This window comes from Indicator indicator, chromosome 15 (assembly GCF_027791375.1).
Source record: "Indicator indicator isolate 239-I01 chromosome 15, UM_Iind_1.1, whole genome shotgun sequence".
NCBI lineage: Eukaryota > Metazoa > Chordata > Aves > Piciformes > Indicatoridae > Indicator > Indicator indicator.
Window position 1 is genome coordinate 118,974 of NC_072024.1, and position 17,007 is coordinate 135,980.

At 44.4% G+C, this 17,007-nt stretch overlaps 1 protein-coding gene across 2 annotated transcripts in view; it reads left to right on the forward strand.

Annotated features, from left to right (window-relative positions):
* FGD5 (FYVE, RhoGEF and PH domain containing 5) overlaps positions 1-17,007 on the forward strand; it is an 82,567-nt gene that overhangs the window by 53,991 nt on the left and 11,569 nt on the right. For both annotated transcript variants that reach the window (XM_054387185.1, XM_054387186.1), the window contains exons 9-14: positions 1,119-1,169; positions 2,501-2,559; positions 6,104-6,175; positions 7,824-7,892; positions 12,899-12,982; positions 14,659-14,738. In XM_054387185.1, the coding sequence (XP_054243160.1) occupies positions 1,119-1,169; positions 2,501-2,559; positions 6,104-6,175; positions 7,824-7,892; positions 12,899-12,982; positions 14,659-14,738 (415 nt within the window). The remainder of the gene's footprint in view (positions 1-1,118; positions 1,170-2,500; positions 2,560-6,103; positions 6,176-7,823; positions 7,893-12,898; positions 12,983-14,658; positions 14,739-17,007) is intronic.

The window sequence follows — 17,007 nt, forward strand, 5'->3', positions numbered from 1 at the left end:
GAAGGGTATTTTATGAGGATATTAGTTGTCAGTCACTGTACTACAACCAAAGGAGCTGCCCACTCGCATGTCCGCAGCCAAGGACAGAGCTTGCAGTTGTGACAAGGAGCACTGAACAGTGCCTGACAACACTGCACCACCCCTTCCTGCCTGCCTGATGGTGCTTTCCTGAACGCATGCAAAGGCCAGGTAGACTTCAGGATGCCAGGAGACAGAGAAATGTCTATGGACAGGATGTGCAAGGGAACAGAGAACCATGCACGGCACCATTCTTAGCACAGAGTCCTAGTTCTTAGATAGAGAATTTAGGAGCCTGGATTCATCAGAAAGATAAGAATGAACCTTTTCAAGACTAAGCTTTTAAAATGGTGGCACTCACATACTACAGTCATTAAAACTGTAAAGACCCTGGCAAAGAACATACAGATGAATCCAGGCAAGTATACCAAGTACAGCTGACAGGTTAACTGTTTGTGTATAATGCAAATACAACTCCTGTGAATGGGTGGCCTGCCATGGGCATGTTACAGGGCCTGTCTTCAGAGTGTGATTGAATTCAGAAGTCATCATTGAACTCTGCACACACAGAACCAGAGTCTCCTTCCTGTGTCTATAAAATGCACAGAATTTACTATAAATATAGAAAATCAGTCATTACAGCCAACCCCATTCATTCAGATGAGAAAACAGAATTCACTGGAAAAACAACTCTTTGTAAAGTGGTGTTGCTCAGCAGTTTTCTTGGCTGAGAAACAAGGATGTGTTTTTGTCACTCTGTTTTATTCTGCCAAGTTATGTGCTGAAGCCAAAGCTGTGTCAGTGCTCTTGCATTGGTTCTCAGTGTAGAATGCAGTCAAAGATAAGTTTTGCTTTGGAACGAGGCTATATATATTTAGGAATAAAGCAACATCATTATGCCCTGTCCCTGGAGTGTTCAAGGTCAAGTTGGGCAAGGCTGTGAGCAACCTGAAGATGTCCCTGCTGCCAGAAGGCAGAGGGATCTTTGAGGGTGCTCTCCAATCCAAACCATTCTATGATTAGGATTTTATGTTTTGGCTACAAATTCTGTAGATGTATACTTTGATTACTGGATGTTCTTCTTTGATTCTTTTCTACAGATTACTTGAATAACCTTTGCCCTGATTCTACAGAGTATGAAGCCACACAAGGTAAAATGAAATGGGTAGAACCAAAAATTCTGCTGTCTTTACTCTGCTTCCCAGTCATCAAGGAAATCCTTGTCCTCTTTGGCTCCATCCATATTTAGCCTGGTCATTGTAAAGTCAGCTGGAATGGCTCTACCTGCTTGTTTCTGTACCATAATCTGTGGTGTGCCTGCTGAGCTCTGTGAACTCTGGGGAAATCCAGGAGGTTTGAATCATGTATCTGAATTCTGGATTCCTTTAAGCCTAAGCAAACTTGAAAGACATTGCATAAAAATCAGCTCTGCACAACTGAGAACAAATTCAGATGTTTAGCAGCTAACAGCACCCTTTACAACATATCAGATGGATAAAGCAGAAGTCTCTTACTCCTACTGAAGTCCAAGTTTAGCTGTGGCTAAGGTTCAGCCACTCAATGGGAGTAGCTTCCAGGCCAGAGCACGCAGGAATAACATTAATGAAACCCTACACTGAGTGTAAATCCAAAACAACTCATGTAATAAGGTCAGTGACTGGCTGAAGGTCAGTTACTGGCTGAAGGTCAGCCTGTTCTGAGAGCAGATTCGTGTGAGATTCAGAACCCCTGGCAGTGAGGGCAGATTACCAGCAGTTTAAACAAAGCCAGGGCAGACACTCCAGGCCTGTGAGCAGAGCTGCCTATCTTATTTGTGGTTGGCACATGCTTGTCACATGTCTGCCCAGCAGTGGCCAGCATACTCCCAGATTATGCCCAGAAACAGCTAGGGTGCCCTGATCTACAGGGGAAGTGGCCTGAGATAAGGACTTGAGCTATGTTATGCCACTGGTCTCAGGCCCATCAGATAGATGTACAGCTTAGGCTATTTGCCAGTGGAGAATCCAGGTGTTAATTTACATCACCACTTCATACATGCCTCTGTCAGAAAGGGGTGACCTGTCCCCTCCCTCAGCAATAAGGGAAAACAGACCTCCTTAGACTGCCATGCTCTGGATGGCTGAAGCTGGGTCATGTTAATCTCTCCCTGCCACAAGTTCCAACTGCCAAAAATCAGCAGCTAGAAAACATCATAAAAACATTTTGTGCCATGCTAGGTACTTGAAAGGAACCTCATGAGCTCTCTTGGTAAGGATGGTGAAGAGTTTTGCATAAGAGGACAATGAAGGGGAGAGGAACTGACAGCACTGTGTTGTGCCTTAAATTCGTTGGGCAGTTGCATTCAGAAGGTGCCTAAAAAGTTATGGACCTGCTGCTAGGGATGTTGTTTGCTTTCTTTGTAGTAGATGCCTTTGAAACAGAAGGTATTTGAGTTATTTTACTACTCTTTGATTTATGGTGTTGGTTTTGCTTCATCCCTCAGATGTGTTATTCATCATTTCTGAAATCACAGATCGAGCCAACGACAGCATGCTCCAAGCGGTGAGTCCTACCATGACACATGGCCTCTGACTGGTATTGTCTTTCCTGTTGAAGTGAACACATACCTTTGCTAAACTCTGAAGCCTTCTCTAGGGTGACACTCAAGGTTATATAGAGAGCTGGTTCAAAGTATTGCAGATATGGAGTAGGACTATGCCATTCAGTGGAGACATGCAAGATGTGGGTCACTCTAGCAAGCAGCACAAAGCTTTTTTCCTCCTTGGGGTTGCTGGGTACATGGAGCAACAAAGTGAAAGACATAAATTTTCACGGTTCCCTCTCTAGCCTGTGACATTTTTGGATATGAAATGCTGAAGATACCACAAATGTACTGTCAGAGACTTAAGGTTATGTAAATGAGCTCGGAATGTATTTTATCATTACATTGAGTCACAGGTATCTCAAGTGATTGGGTATGCATCAGATTTTTGGTAAAGCTTTCATACTTTGCTTCTTTTTTGAATGTTGCTGAATTCAACATTCTGCATTGGGCTTTTGCTGTGCCTTTGCTAAATGAAAGATCTTTGGCACTGCGAACATCCTTCGCTGTGGTTAATTACAGATGGCATTCAATTCACTTCTTTATTATTTATTTACTGACAAGAGAGAGAGGGCACCAAAACTCAAAATTCAAGAGACAATCAAAACCACCTAGGCAAAAATTGAAATATCAACATTCTGAGTAAGAGCTTGTTTTCAGGTAGGACTTTAAGGTTGAAAACAAGAACTGCTAGGGAACAACACACGCTTGGAGGCTCCTACAGCTACACAGCAGCACTGCTGGCTCAGTGCTCCCTTCAATGTCTCTGCCCTCTGGCTCCAGAGGGTGAGGCAGTGAACATGGGCTGGGGACATGGTAAAAATACAAGAGGGTTTTTTTGCAGCAGCTTGGGAGGTAAAAATGAAATTCTCAGAACCCACAGTGCCTTTCATCTGTTGTAAGTGAAGCATTCATGCATTGTTCAGAGAAGTGGAAGCATCTGCTTGCAGCTTATGAACCCAAGAGCCAAGAACGTCAACATTCGCTAACATCTGGACATCTATGCTGCTCAGGTCTCTGATATGCGTGCAAGGCCACAAATGGAGCCTGCATATTCATGGTCTGTTCCAGAGCACCAAGTTCAGTGATGATCTGCTTGTGGCCAACAACAGACAAAACCCAAGCCTTCTAATATTTGTATCAGAAAGGAGTAAGAAAGAGTAAGAAAGATCTACTCTCTTTCAAAACTGGGGCCTGGAAGAGATGAAACAAAATCTCTTTGCCATCTGTGTGAATGCTGTGGGGTTTGTGAAGGCACAGTTTCTTGAGAGTCAAAGTTCAGTATTCTGCTACATCAGAGGTTGTCCCCCTGAATGAGCAAAAGCCACAACCATCAGTTTCTTTCTCTCAGATTTTAAAAAAATGCAAAGAACGTAAGAAGTTAGTCTAACTCCAGAGCAAACTGAACAATGCCTCTCAAGACAGAGCACTGATAACTTGGCATGCACCTGGTTGAAGTTCTAAGCAATAATTTAGACTTGGCTCATACCTGAAAGGAGGAAAATTTCTGCTGCCACTTAGCAACTCATCAAACTACACTCCGCAAAGCTGACAGGAGCATTGAATTGTGACCTGCATTTTCTGCAGTGTATCAATGATCCATTATTAGCTTTTCTTGTTTTATGATAATAACATTCCAGCAGTTTTTCCCTGGGAACTATTAACCAGGCTTTTCAGACATTAGAATATTAACTATCTCCACAGAAATGAGTAGGAAATATCATTCACCAGGTAGGAAAATATAATTCACCATTTACAGATGAGCAAAGACAGGCATAAGACAATGCATAGCATTAAATCTGTCTGTAACTCTAGGAGACATCCACTGAGCAAGGGTTTGTATTGGACTCTGAACTTCCACAATGTTAGAGGCCCTGACAAGCTAAGAGCTATAAATCACTGCTGCTATTAACAGCTAGTGAATTCTTTGGGGAGGCAGCATTCATCCTGCACAGACAGACAGATAACAGAATGAAGCTGCAGTTCACTGCCAAAATGGCCAGAGAAGGATTTCAGCCACCCACATCTGCAGTACTAGTTGAGTGGAGCTTTGTTTTCATCTTTTAATTACAGCTTGTAAAGGATATTTGAAAGGAGAGTGGTGATAGTTTTAAAGACAATGAAGAAAACTATCCCCCTCAGCTGCTCCCACTCCCAGATAAATGACTATCCTTCACAAATGATGGCTGTTTTACTTCCTACAGGAAAGGCCTCTGATACATCTCTGTCCATTTCCTGGTGAACTTGTGTCCATACTGCAAACCTCAGCATTACAAGAGGTGCCTCTGCCAGCAGTCCTAGCTGAGCTGCAGCAGCTTCTGCTTTCATTCTTGTAGAAGCCCCAAGGAGCAGCACTAGCACTGGACATGAGAGTGCTCACAGGAGGGCAGTATCTGTTCTGCGGCTGTACTTCCACTACAGAAGTGTCCATCTGACAAGTTTTGCTAGGGCAAAGGGAAAGTCCTTTTCAGCTGTCTTTTGCCAATGTCAGCTGTCCCATGATCCCTGCTATTTCCTGTGCTATTAGTTTATACATTCTGTTGCCATTTTGCTGGCCTATAGTATTTTAGAAGTGATTAAAAAAATTCCATTTGTTATTTTCCACGTAGCAGAAAAGACTCATTGACTGAAGTTCTTGAGAACTTGTCACCTGCCAGTTGTATTGCATGATCCCAGTGCAGCCCAGTGCTGGCCATGTGTTTGATATGTGATCACTGATGAAGAACTAAACTTAAGAGCTAAACAAGTATAATATTCACCAGGGCAGTGACATACAGAACCATTTCAGGCTTGTCTCAAAAAGTAAGCAGAGATAAGTCCATGAATTGTGTTAGCTGAAATCCAGGGTAACTTACCTGTGGCAGACCATGATGTTGACATGGATGGGCTCCTGCTATCTGTGATAGCTCTCTCAATTAGCTGACTCTGCAGACAGCACTGATTTGTATCGGGCAGATACAACGTGCAACCTAGTCAAGTCTAACTCAACCCAGGGGTGCCTCAGTGCCCATCGGTGGATCACAGGAAAGCAGACCATTGTCTGCCATACTGAAAATTGTAGTTAAAAGCTGCCAGGTGAAGCTCTATCAGATATGTTCCTTAGTCTGAAGTTTGTCTGTGTGCATAACTGAGGATTCAGCATGTAATGAGTAACTCAGGCAAAAGACTCCTAATTTCCAGACATATGGAAATGTGCAGTCCTTTCTGCTGTTCTAACCAGAGAAGGCCATGGCTAACGCCTATGTAGAAGTCTTGATTTTAGTGGCTTCATGTGCATGGAAGGAGGTATCAAAAGTAACAGGATTGCAGAAGGTCACAGCAGAGGTGAATGCAGATGATGAGGTTTTATAAAACTCAAAGACTGGAAGAAGACATCCTGAGTGGAGAATCCCTGGGCCAAGTTCTCTCTGAGATGTAACTCTGTAATACCACTTTTAGAGAAATAAAATGGTCAGGAGTGTGAGGGCACCACACAGCCTCCTAAACCCTGTTTCTCTTCCCCAGGAAAACTTGCAGAAGCTGGTACACATTGAGCACAGCGTGAGAGGGCAGAGTGGCCTCCTCCAGCCAGGAAGGGTGAGTGCTGCCGGCAAACCTGTGCTGATAAGAACATTGTTTCTGGCCAGCTTGAGCTCTGATTGTGTGGATGGACAGATTTCAGACCTCTACATGTGCTGTTGACTGAGCTGCTGTGATAAGACTGGAGCACTGCTTTGAGTAAAAAAGCCATCATTCTCTCAGTGGGCAGAGGGGTGCTGAGAGCCTCGGGCATGCACTGCCCCTGCTTTTGCACAGAGCAGCCATCTGACATTTTCGCTCCAGCTGTCCCCTGCCATCCCATGTGCAGTATGTTTTGATGGAGCTGCTGGTTTCTTCCCTGTATACTCCTATTGAAAGGCTGCAACACTACCAAGAATCACTTACAGCCTGGAAAGGCTCAGAGTTTCCTTTGGCTGAATAAGAGCCTTAAATCAAGGCTTAAATCAATTTTTATCCTCACCATTTCCTGTTGGTGTTCTAATGCACGACACAATTTTTAAGCAACATATGAACAGAAATGCGGGAGAGAGTCTAGCTCTGTCTTGCCATCCACATCAAATCCACATCCGAGTGGTGAGACCCTGGAATGGGTTGCCCAGGGAGGTGGTTGAGGTCCCATCCCTGGAGGTGTTTAAGGCCAGGCTGGATGAGGCTCTAGACAGCCTGATCTAGTGTGAGGTGTCCCTACCCCTGGCAGGGGGTTGGAACTAGATGATCCTTGTGGTCCCTTCCAACCCTGACTGATTCTATGATTCTAAATGTAAAATTATTTTTTCTGTCCAGTTTCCTCAGCACTAACTTGCTTCTACACTGGAAAAGATGTTTCTTCAGTTCCACAATTCTAAATTTCCCTTCAAGATCTTTAACAAAACTCATGGAGCAATTTTCAAGGCATGCATACTCATAACATAAGAATCCTCATCAGCCAAATAATTCAGTCAATGGCTGACATCAGTGGGACATCAGTGTTCTCACTTGCCCTTGCCAGGCAATGTTTTAACAAATTCTGCCACAGCCAGCATACATAATTTATGGGGCTGGGCTCTTCAATTTTAAATTGCTCTGGAGTGGAAAACTACCCTGGATTCTGTTCTCTGATGGCTGTAACTCCACTGATGTACTTCAGCTGTTCTAGACTTTTTCAAATGTCACTGAATCAAGTTCCAGTGCGCTGCTGTAGCTGTTTCCACAGGTAGTGCTGTTCACACACCTGGTAACAACACCACCCAAGGGCTGTGTTTGCACACATAGGCAGGTCAGGTGTGCAGGCAGCTCCATGGGTGTAGTGTGCACAAACCCGAGGGCTCAGCTTTTCTTGTTGTCTGTTTTAGGGGACTTTGCAAGTGTTCTCTACTGATGCCAATTACATCAGCTTTGCAGTCTGTCACAGGTACCTCTGAGTGCGGCCGATGGTGCAGAAGCAGGGGGTTGAGGACAAGCAGGTTTCCAGCCTGTTGGGTGCTGATACACATGCAAGCCATGCCCCTTATGGCAGGGCTAGCCCAGGCACAGACTAAACCAGGTCAGAAGGAGTAAGACTAGAAGCAAATGTTGAGATATCTGTCTCTTCCTGTGCTGATGAAAGCAGTTAGAATAGCTCTTCCTCCAGAAGGAATGTTCTCTTTTCTCAGTCAGATTCAGAATGAGAAGTCTCAGGATTACAATCTGCTGCTTTCTCCTTCAGGTCTTTGTTAAAGAGGGAACGCTGATGAAAGTCTCTGGCAAAACCAGACACCCTCGGCATTTGTTCCTGGTAAGACTCCTTTGACATTTTTACCCTCTGTCTCTCTCTCTGATCTTCTCCTGCACTTATGCAGCCCTGAATCCTGGCAGAAACTTTGAAGCTGCAAGTAATTTAACCATCAGCAGTGATGTGGTGACTGTTGCCCTCTTCACACATGCCACTGGCCCTGCAAAGAGAAATACAAGCTGTGCCATAGCCATGTTTCTGCCATAGCTACACGGCCTTGACTAGGCTGTAATTCTGCAAGGGAGTGCAAGTCTCCAAAGTGATCAGGAGGATGAGAGCTCCTGAAGGCTCTCAGCAACTAAGCCTTGGGGTTGGACTTTCAAGTGTGAAGTTTAATTGCTATTATAAGTGGCATGGTGAGTTTAAAAGGAAGATCAGAAATCAAATTGGTAATAAACATTGAGAGGAAAGCAATTTAAACTTGAGAGAAACTGAGCTAAATTTCAAGTAGTCCAAAATGGTTGTATCAGCCTGAAGGTCACAGGAGGCTGAAAGTGTTGCTGGGACAAAGAAAGCACAGAAATAAGTATCTGGCACTTTCTACGGTTCCTGGGGCAAGCTCAGCTTCTCAAACCCAGATGTGAATTGCAAAGAAACAAGTGTCTCTTGGCAGCTGAGACACTGCAGCAGCCACTGTCCTGTTGCTCAGCATTTTTCCCTTCCTTTCAGTCAGAAAGGCAAACTGTGACCAAACCTGCTGTCATGTCAAGGATGGGATGGAGCTAGATTAAACCATAACGGTCACTTTCGAGAAGTAAGAGACACATAAAACTGGCTAATTTCCTCTCCTCACACACTAAAGTGCAAGCACTTCAGAATTCCTATGTTATGTCTCCTGTTGGGGTGGGACAGGGGTGATTGGATCTTGGAAATAGTTTGAAACTCATTGGCAAACATTTGCTTTTGGGTTCAGTGATTTTTTCACTCAGTCTCCTTTACCCTGAAAGCTCCTCAGGCTGCAGAGCAATGTCATGTATGGTGAAACCGCAGACTCCCTGTGGAATATGGTAATTCCTGCATCAACACCTGGTATTATCTTTTTGCCACTGCTAACGCTGTGGATTCTCTGCTGTGCCACCACTGCTCATGCATTGCTCAATGGGCTCTTCAGCCTGTGGATACATTCACTACTGCATAGTTATGGTGAGGTATTTTCATCCTGGCATACACATCAGTCTCAAGGCCCTACCTATCATCACTGCCAACACCTTTTTGTAATGGCCTGCATGACAATATCTTTCCCCCTGCCAGTACATCGAGCCCACCTCACGTACTGCCTTGACTCTGATGCCTGGAGACACTGTGTGGAAAAAACCCAAACCCACAAGATCCCAAGACTAGAAGAATACTAGACTCCTAAACACTTACAAATCACATTTCTTTAAAGCCCCTAAAGACCATATCATAATCCACTGGCAAAGCTCAGTTGGGATAAGAATTTATCTTAATATATTAGTAAAAATAAACCTTTCACAACTGGCTTTTTCTTTGATGCCTCTCATGTCAGCTACACTCAAAAAGAGGATCAGAATCTAACGTGTCAGTGGAATTTGATTTAGTTTGGATGAAGTAAGTGTATTTCCCTTAGCCGCCCAAACCAGATTTTCATATGAACAGTGTCTTCTGAAGTTCTTAATAGTGGACCTACTCTGACTGAAGCTAAGTGAAGCCCAGGACGTGGAAGGAGTTTCAGTGGAAGAGTGCACACTGAAGGGTAATGCTGAAAATGGGACATCCAGGAGAGGAGACCACCACACTAGGTTGCAGTTAGAATATGCTCCAAAAGTGGGGTGCATACCAGACTCCTGCCTGGCTGTGCACTCAGGGGTGCTTCAGTGGCATGCGTGCTCATGCTCTGAGCACTGTGCCTGTACACTGCCTGTCGAGGCGTGTGGAAGACACACATTTGGTGACTTTTGATGTCCATGTGTCGCTGTGGGTGTACTCTGTGCGTCTCACAGAGCCACTCAAGCTGGCTGTTTTGTGCAAGCTGATGGCATTGTCGAATCTGGTGCTTCCTGGCAGGATGTTTGGTGAGTTTTGCTGTGCGCCTGTTTCCTGAGCCTGGTCTCTATTTACAAGGATGTTGGGGCCTCTTTGCAGTGCAGTATGGGCTGCTTGCACTGGTAGGCTCTCTAACTGCCCCCCAGCCACAGCACTGTGCAAGTCAGAGACTCTCTCTTATCTCACCCTTCCAAGAATTTCTCTACAAAGGCTGCTTGTGTTGCAAGTGGGGTGCAAGAAGCGGCTCTCAAATGGGAGAATGTTAAATGATCTAGCAGGCAGGGCTGGAGCCTAGCAAGTTTTGGAATTAGAGCTTGGAAAACGCAGCCCCACACACATTCAGGCTGCTCTGCTGATAGTTGGGGGATGTTGTTCAGACTTGAACAGAACAACACAGGGTTCATAATGAGGTACCCTTTAAAAACTCAGAAAAAACAGACACATGGCAGGAGATTTTAGACAGAGGGTGCATTATGTATGGATGCCAGCAGGGCATTGATAAACTTGTTTGGATCAATTCATTTGGACACTGTGGGTTAGAAAACTTGTACTGACCTTGTTACTGAGTTCCCATCACAACAGAGGAGATTATAAAAATGGGGGGAAGGAAAAATAGTAACAGAATAAAACGAAAATAAAGAACAGACACATCCTTCTTGTTCTGGATTATCACCTGTTGTTTTGGAGACAATGTGTCCATGGAGCAGTGCAGAATATGAATATTTGCTCCCTTATCAATACCTGAGCAACTTGGGGATCCCAATTATTCTGAAGTTTTCTGGCAAACAGAAAGTGGGTCTGGAGCCCAACAACTTCTGGGAACTCCCCTGAATGTTATGGCAGTGAGTCACAGATTCCTGAGGAGCTGCAGGATCAGCTTTTATCATGCCCCAGTCCCCACTGCTCCAGGGAACAGTGTGCAGTGTGATGCAGGAGGATGCATGAAACCACTGCTATTGATGCCAGTTCTCTCCAGAGCACTCATCCAGCCACCACCCAGGTCTCTAGTGCAGATGTGGCAAAGGAGACAGCAGTGCAAACAGGAGTGCAAACCATTTCTTTCTCTATAATTATGTGCGTCTTGCTTAGCAAGCTCTGAAAAGTTATAATGTCATTGTCTGGAGCTGTGGCTGGTGGGACCTCAGAGTCACAGCCCACTGCTAAGGTCTATGGGGGAGAAAAACAGGAGGAGGGAAAAAAACCTCCAATGGGCAATAATAAATTCTCGGGATACTGACCTTGTCAAAACAACGTTATGCACCAGTGCCATCCTACATCAGCAGTAATGAAAGAATGAGCTGCTTTGTAAAGAAATAGATACTCTAAGTTACAGAAATAAAGCAAATGGGGTTTGCTGTTCAGGACACCCAGTAGCGCATTATGCCAGAATCCTGAAAATCCCCCTTAGGAGTTCATTTCCTTGGACTTAATGTCCATAACCAGGGACCTTTTCTTATGGCTTGAAACAAGCCTTAAGTACTGACCCTGATGAGTGCCAGCGGAAGTTCAGTTTTCTCATATAGGCCTCTGAACACTCAGGAGATGGCAGGATCACTAGGAAAATAGCTGTACTGCTATTCTCTTCCTTCAAAGAGTATTCTTTCAAAGTTAGCGGTAAAGACTGCCTGCCTTATTACCTTTTCCCCACCTGGCTGATGGAGTCATTTTTGCTACTAGTACTATCAAGCAAAACCAGCTTGCATCTGCTTTTCACTAAAAGGTTTAAATTTGCTCCTTTCTTGTTCCCTTAGGCCCTGGATACTCAGTGTGCAGTAGGTTGTGATGAATTTCTGGTTATGCACAGCCCTGGTGAAACTGGAAATCATCATATGGTCAGCATCATACAGGTGTCACTGTGCTGACTGGATTAACCTTAGCAGGGAGAGTAATTTATGGAGCAATAAGTAAATCACAGAAAACCCCTGTGACAAGCCATTTGTCACCTTGTTCTAAGAAAATTTTACTGTGTTGTTGAAAAAGAGTAAATACTCCTGTTGGGACTGCAGAGAACATGAGACTCCTGTTCTGACTTGATAATAAGCTTTTCTATCCTCAGCTGAGAAGTGCTGTATTCAAAGAGCTCTCAACTCTGCATAAGTTCAGGTTTACTAGAAGGACACAGAGATATAGCACAGAGTGGCCAATGCAGGACAGCAAGGGAGTCTTGTTAAGCATGAGAATGAACATTTTCAGCATTTTCTACAAAAACATTGCCTGATCCTCCTCAGTAAACCCAATTCAATTTTCAGAAGTAGTAAAGCTTGAAGTCAAAGTTCTGGGGGAAGTCACTCTTCAGGATGTTTTGCCTGTTGGTATGGGAATCTGCATTGTAAAGGTGGACAGCTAATGCACATAAGCCTGATGTGCTATGAATCAGACAGCTGCTTCATGAACTGGTGTCCACAGGTGAACCCACGACCCTAACAGAGGCAACAACAGTTCTGCTGTGAAGTCCAGGGTGATAAGGATTCAATCCCATGAGTATTAATTCCAGGTCAATTTTCTTTAACCATTGTTCCTGTTCTGTAAGAAAACTGAACTATGACCTTTTAAGAAAACATCCATAGGGCTCTGCTTTAGTTTTTTAGGTTTTTTTCCCCAGACAAGCAAATTAGTGGACAATTGACAGCAGCAGTTTCAGGTGGTCAGGCAGCACTATCCAGACCTCAACAACTCCAGTCATAGACATTATATTATTGTCAAACCATTCACTGCTTAAAGCAACCAGCACTTGCACCCAAGCTGAATTAAAAAGAGCTGATCATCTTCTTGCTTAGGCAGTGCCACAGTCAAAACCAAGAGGAAATCAAAGTCCTGGATGCAGACTCCCCAGAGTTTTGTGGAAAGGCAGGTTTTGGTCTAAGCTGTGTGGCCTGGGCCTGTCTTTAGTAACACCCCTGGTAGTTCATCAACCTACTGCTAATTCTGGGTATCCCCCCCAGGAGTAAAGAGCAGGCCTGCAAGACATATTGCAAATTATTGATTCTGTCTTTCTCTTCATATAGATGAATGACGTTCTGCTGTACACATATCCACAGAAGGACGGCAAATACCGACTGAAAAACACCTTGGCTGTGTCAGGCATGAAGGTAATGCCTCCTCTGTATTACTGTCTGCAGCTGGAGCTGCATAGTGGGTTGTTAGTGCTTTGCTGCTTTGTCTCATCTAGCAAGGAGAAAGAGGGGATGGACCTGTTATCAAGAGATTCCCTTGCCTCTTACAGGAGACAGAAGGAAAAATAACACAAAGCAAACATATAAAATATTATCTGTAAGCCTGTGACTTGGTACAACAGCCTTATTCAGGCTGCATAAATATTACAAACCACAATCAGATTTACCACCTGGTCATGAAACTGGAGACAGGAAAGATTTATTATAGAATCATAGAATCAGTCAGGGTTGGAAGGGACCACAAGGATCATCTAGTTCCAACCCCCCTGCCATGGGCAGGGACACCTCACACTAGATCAGGCTGGCCAGAGCCTCATCCAGCCTGGCCTTAAACAGCCCCAGGGCTTATACCCTTTTGTCTATTCCTTTCTTCATGTCTGCAGCCAGTGCATGCTTGTTTCTACAGCATATTCACCAGGGCTTAGTCTGCCTGCTTTTAAATTCCTACCACCAAATATTTACATAAGCTTCCATTTGCCTGGTCTTCATATGCCCTGTAACTGTTTGCATCAAAACCATTAATAGGATTAAAAAAATCTTAATTAACTTTGTAGGGCAAGTGTATATTGGGAGCTATTGCATGCAGTGTTATAAGCACAGTCTCTTCTTCAGCACATTTCTAAATTGTAGATTACAGGAACACAATTGTCCAGTTCTTATAGTCTTTCCTCACCGGCACCAGTGCCTATGCAACAGGAGATACTGGCTAGAGGGGTCTTGGCTTCTTATCCAGCTGTGCATTATATAGCTCCCAGCAAGAGCCAGCTGTTCAGTAGCTAACAGGAGACTTTGTATTTATGTGAAAGAAGACTTGAAGTGGTAAGTCAGGAGCCTGGGGATCTAGAAGGAATGCAAGATGAGAATTACTAATCATTAATTCCATCAGAATGACCTGGGTGGGCTGCGGTTTGATGAAAAGGTGTGAGGCTGATCACCTCAGACACCTGACAGGCTAAAACTAGTTCCCAGCTGGGGTAGGAATCACCAAGACCATTAAGGGACAAGCTGTTGAAGAGCAGGTACCTTCTGGGACACCTGAAACACTTACAGGTGCTTGTTAACAACCTGCTGGTCCTGTGAGCTGTGCTTCTCCTTGCTGGCTGTTGCTGTTGATAGGCAACTAATACTCTACATGACAGGGAAAAGGCTTTTGCTGAGCTGCAGCTTTTAAGTTTGTTTTTTTTTTTGCTCTTACAGAGCCTTGCCATTCAATGAACTGAAATAACTCATCATAAGGCATGTCAGGAAAAAAGTTAGTTCCATTAATTCCAAGAACAGCCAAAACTTTAGCTCCATATGCTCTTGCCACATTCAACATCTCCTAAGCCTGCCACATTAACCCTGACCCCTGACTGATACTTTATCATTACCTTTACAGCTGGATTAAACACTTTGCTGTTTTGTTTTTTTTTTTTTTCCCTTGAGCACCACCACTATATTAAATAGAGCATTCCTCATTATACCACCAATACTCTGCCTGCCCATCTCTGCACTGAAATATCAAACAGATGGCTGGAACATCAGAGATCCATATGCATTGGAACTTGTATGGGGTTCTGGCCCCCACTCATGTTCATGGCATTTGTTTCCAGGTCAGCCGCCCTGTGACAGAAAAAGCCCAAAACGTCCTGAAGATTGAACATGATGAATATTGCCTGACCCTGTCAGCAAGGTACTGTCCTCACACAGTCATGGCTGAGGGTGTTGCGTTAAACAGCTGTATCTCAAGCTTAGTCTAACTGATACCCAAGACTTCTCTGGTGTTTCATTCTTTTGTAACTCAATTTCAGTCTGTGCTGCTGTGTGAGGGCTTGATTACATGATGAAGATCTTTGTTACAAATGCCAAGGTCATAAACTGGAACTAATTCAACTCATATAGTAAGCAAAGATCAGAAGTCAGCTTCTGACAACATCTTAATGAGAAAGGAAAGAGAAGAAAGTCTGTTACTAAGAAGGCTGAGTCCTTTTCATCATCTCAGATGTTTTCTCTGTGACACTAGAAGTGTATCTCCCTTTCATAAGCTCACCTGTTACCTCATACCGCTCTGGTTGCAGAACTGATGGAGGAATAGTAATTAGGTGATACCATGCAATAAAAGCATTCAATAGTGCTTAAATGGCAAAGCCAAAAGTAAACCTTTACTGGCAACCCCAGGAGTATTTCCAGTACAGGGAGTTTCACTAAGGAGTTTGTGCAGTGCTGGCACTGCTTGCAGCTGGGCGTCAGGATCTCTGTCCCAGGATCACAAGCTAATTCCAGAAAGCGATTGTAGGTAAATTTCTGATCAGGAGGTCAATTTCTGATCAGGCAGTATTTGTTCATGCTTCCAGCCCAAAATTATCTTGCAAATTTATCTAGAGCTACAACATAAAAGTGGCTGGCTTGATTGTCAGGTGTAGCTTAGGATGAAAGACATAGCACACTAGCAGTGCTATTAAAATTGCCTTCCAACTAACAAGGTCTTCAATGCTTTAAGCACTGACTTTCCCACCATCTGTTTCCCACTGAAGCACGGCTGGAAACACAGTGCATTAGAAAGACAGAGAGGGCACTTTCTTATTCAGAACCAGAATGTGGAGCTCTCCTCCTTCCCAGAGCACATGCCATCTGTGGGCAGTGCTCAGATACCTCTCAAAGCCATTTTGCCTATTCCCTTTTACAACTAGCAAATAAATACCTGAGATGTTCTTAGAGATACACACTCATCACAGCCTCAAAGCACACAGAGAGTAGTGCTGAATTACCTGCTGCCAGTTACAAAGCAGGGTGCGTGCAGCCCTGCTGTACTGTAGATGGGAAATGTACTGCTGTGTGTCCCCTTTATTCAGGGCATTTGGAGTTGGTGTCCCTGGTGAGAAGGTTGGGACGTTCTACTGGCATTGTTCTTGCTTTGCCTTCTCTGCTCATGAGGCCACTGCAGGCCATAGTAGATAGAACCAGGGCATGAGACTAAGGTTGGCCATAAGAGCTGGACAGAGATTGACTCTTACAAGAGCACAGAACAGAGCCCCTTCACCTTCCATTTGCTGCTCATTCCGGGACTAATCTGCTATAAAACACCCAAGAACATTTTTCCTCTCCCTTTCTGTACTGGCTGGCAGAGCTGACGAGACACCACTGAGCCAGTTATGCTCTCCTAACCACTGCGCAACACCCTTGGCCCGCCACACTCCTAAAAGGAGCACCAAAGCATTCTGCTAACTTAAACCACCTGCATCCATGAGTCACAAACACCCTTAGTGCACAAGATGCAAGGAAACACCACAGAGCAAGTAGCTCAAATTAGCCCCTCGTTTGGACCTTATATTTGACTCTGGGCAGGCAGAGGAGTGCCTCAGGAAAATGGGCACTGCTGTGCAGCTGCTGGTGGCAATGGGGAGGTCCCCATGAGTGAGATGGGGCCTATACCTCACTGTTCCCACACAGTAAACATCAATAGAGACATAACTGCTACTGTTGCTGTTTGGCAGGGCTAAAAAGGTAGCACAGCTTTGTGTCAGTCCTTCCACTGAGGATGCAGCTCTGCAAAACCACTCCTTTTATCCTTCTTTATATGTTCATTACAACTCTTTAGACTGATCCATGCAAATTAAATGAAAGCAACCAACAGAAAGAGACTGACTCGCGCCAGCAATTCCGAGACTCAAGCGATCACTGAAGACTGGACAGGCCCTCATGAAATAAATGTTGGCTGTTGACTCTTCCAATTTTGCAACACTCCCCTGTGTCACTGGAGCAAGACCTGCCTTAAGTAACACTCTGCCCCACTCCATTTCCCTTTGAAATGTACCTAGCTGGCACAGAGCCTTTGGAATTTTATTGCTTGTGATAGGTGATTAACAGAGATTATTTCCTCCTGGAGTGGAGAAGAGTTTAAAGGGGCCAGTTGGATATCAGCCTTTTGATAGCAGATTGTCTTTCACAAAGTGGCCTCAACT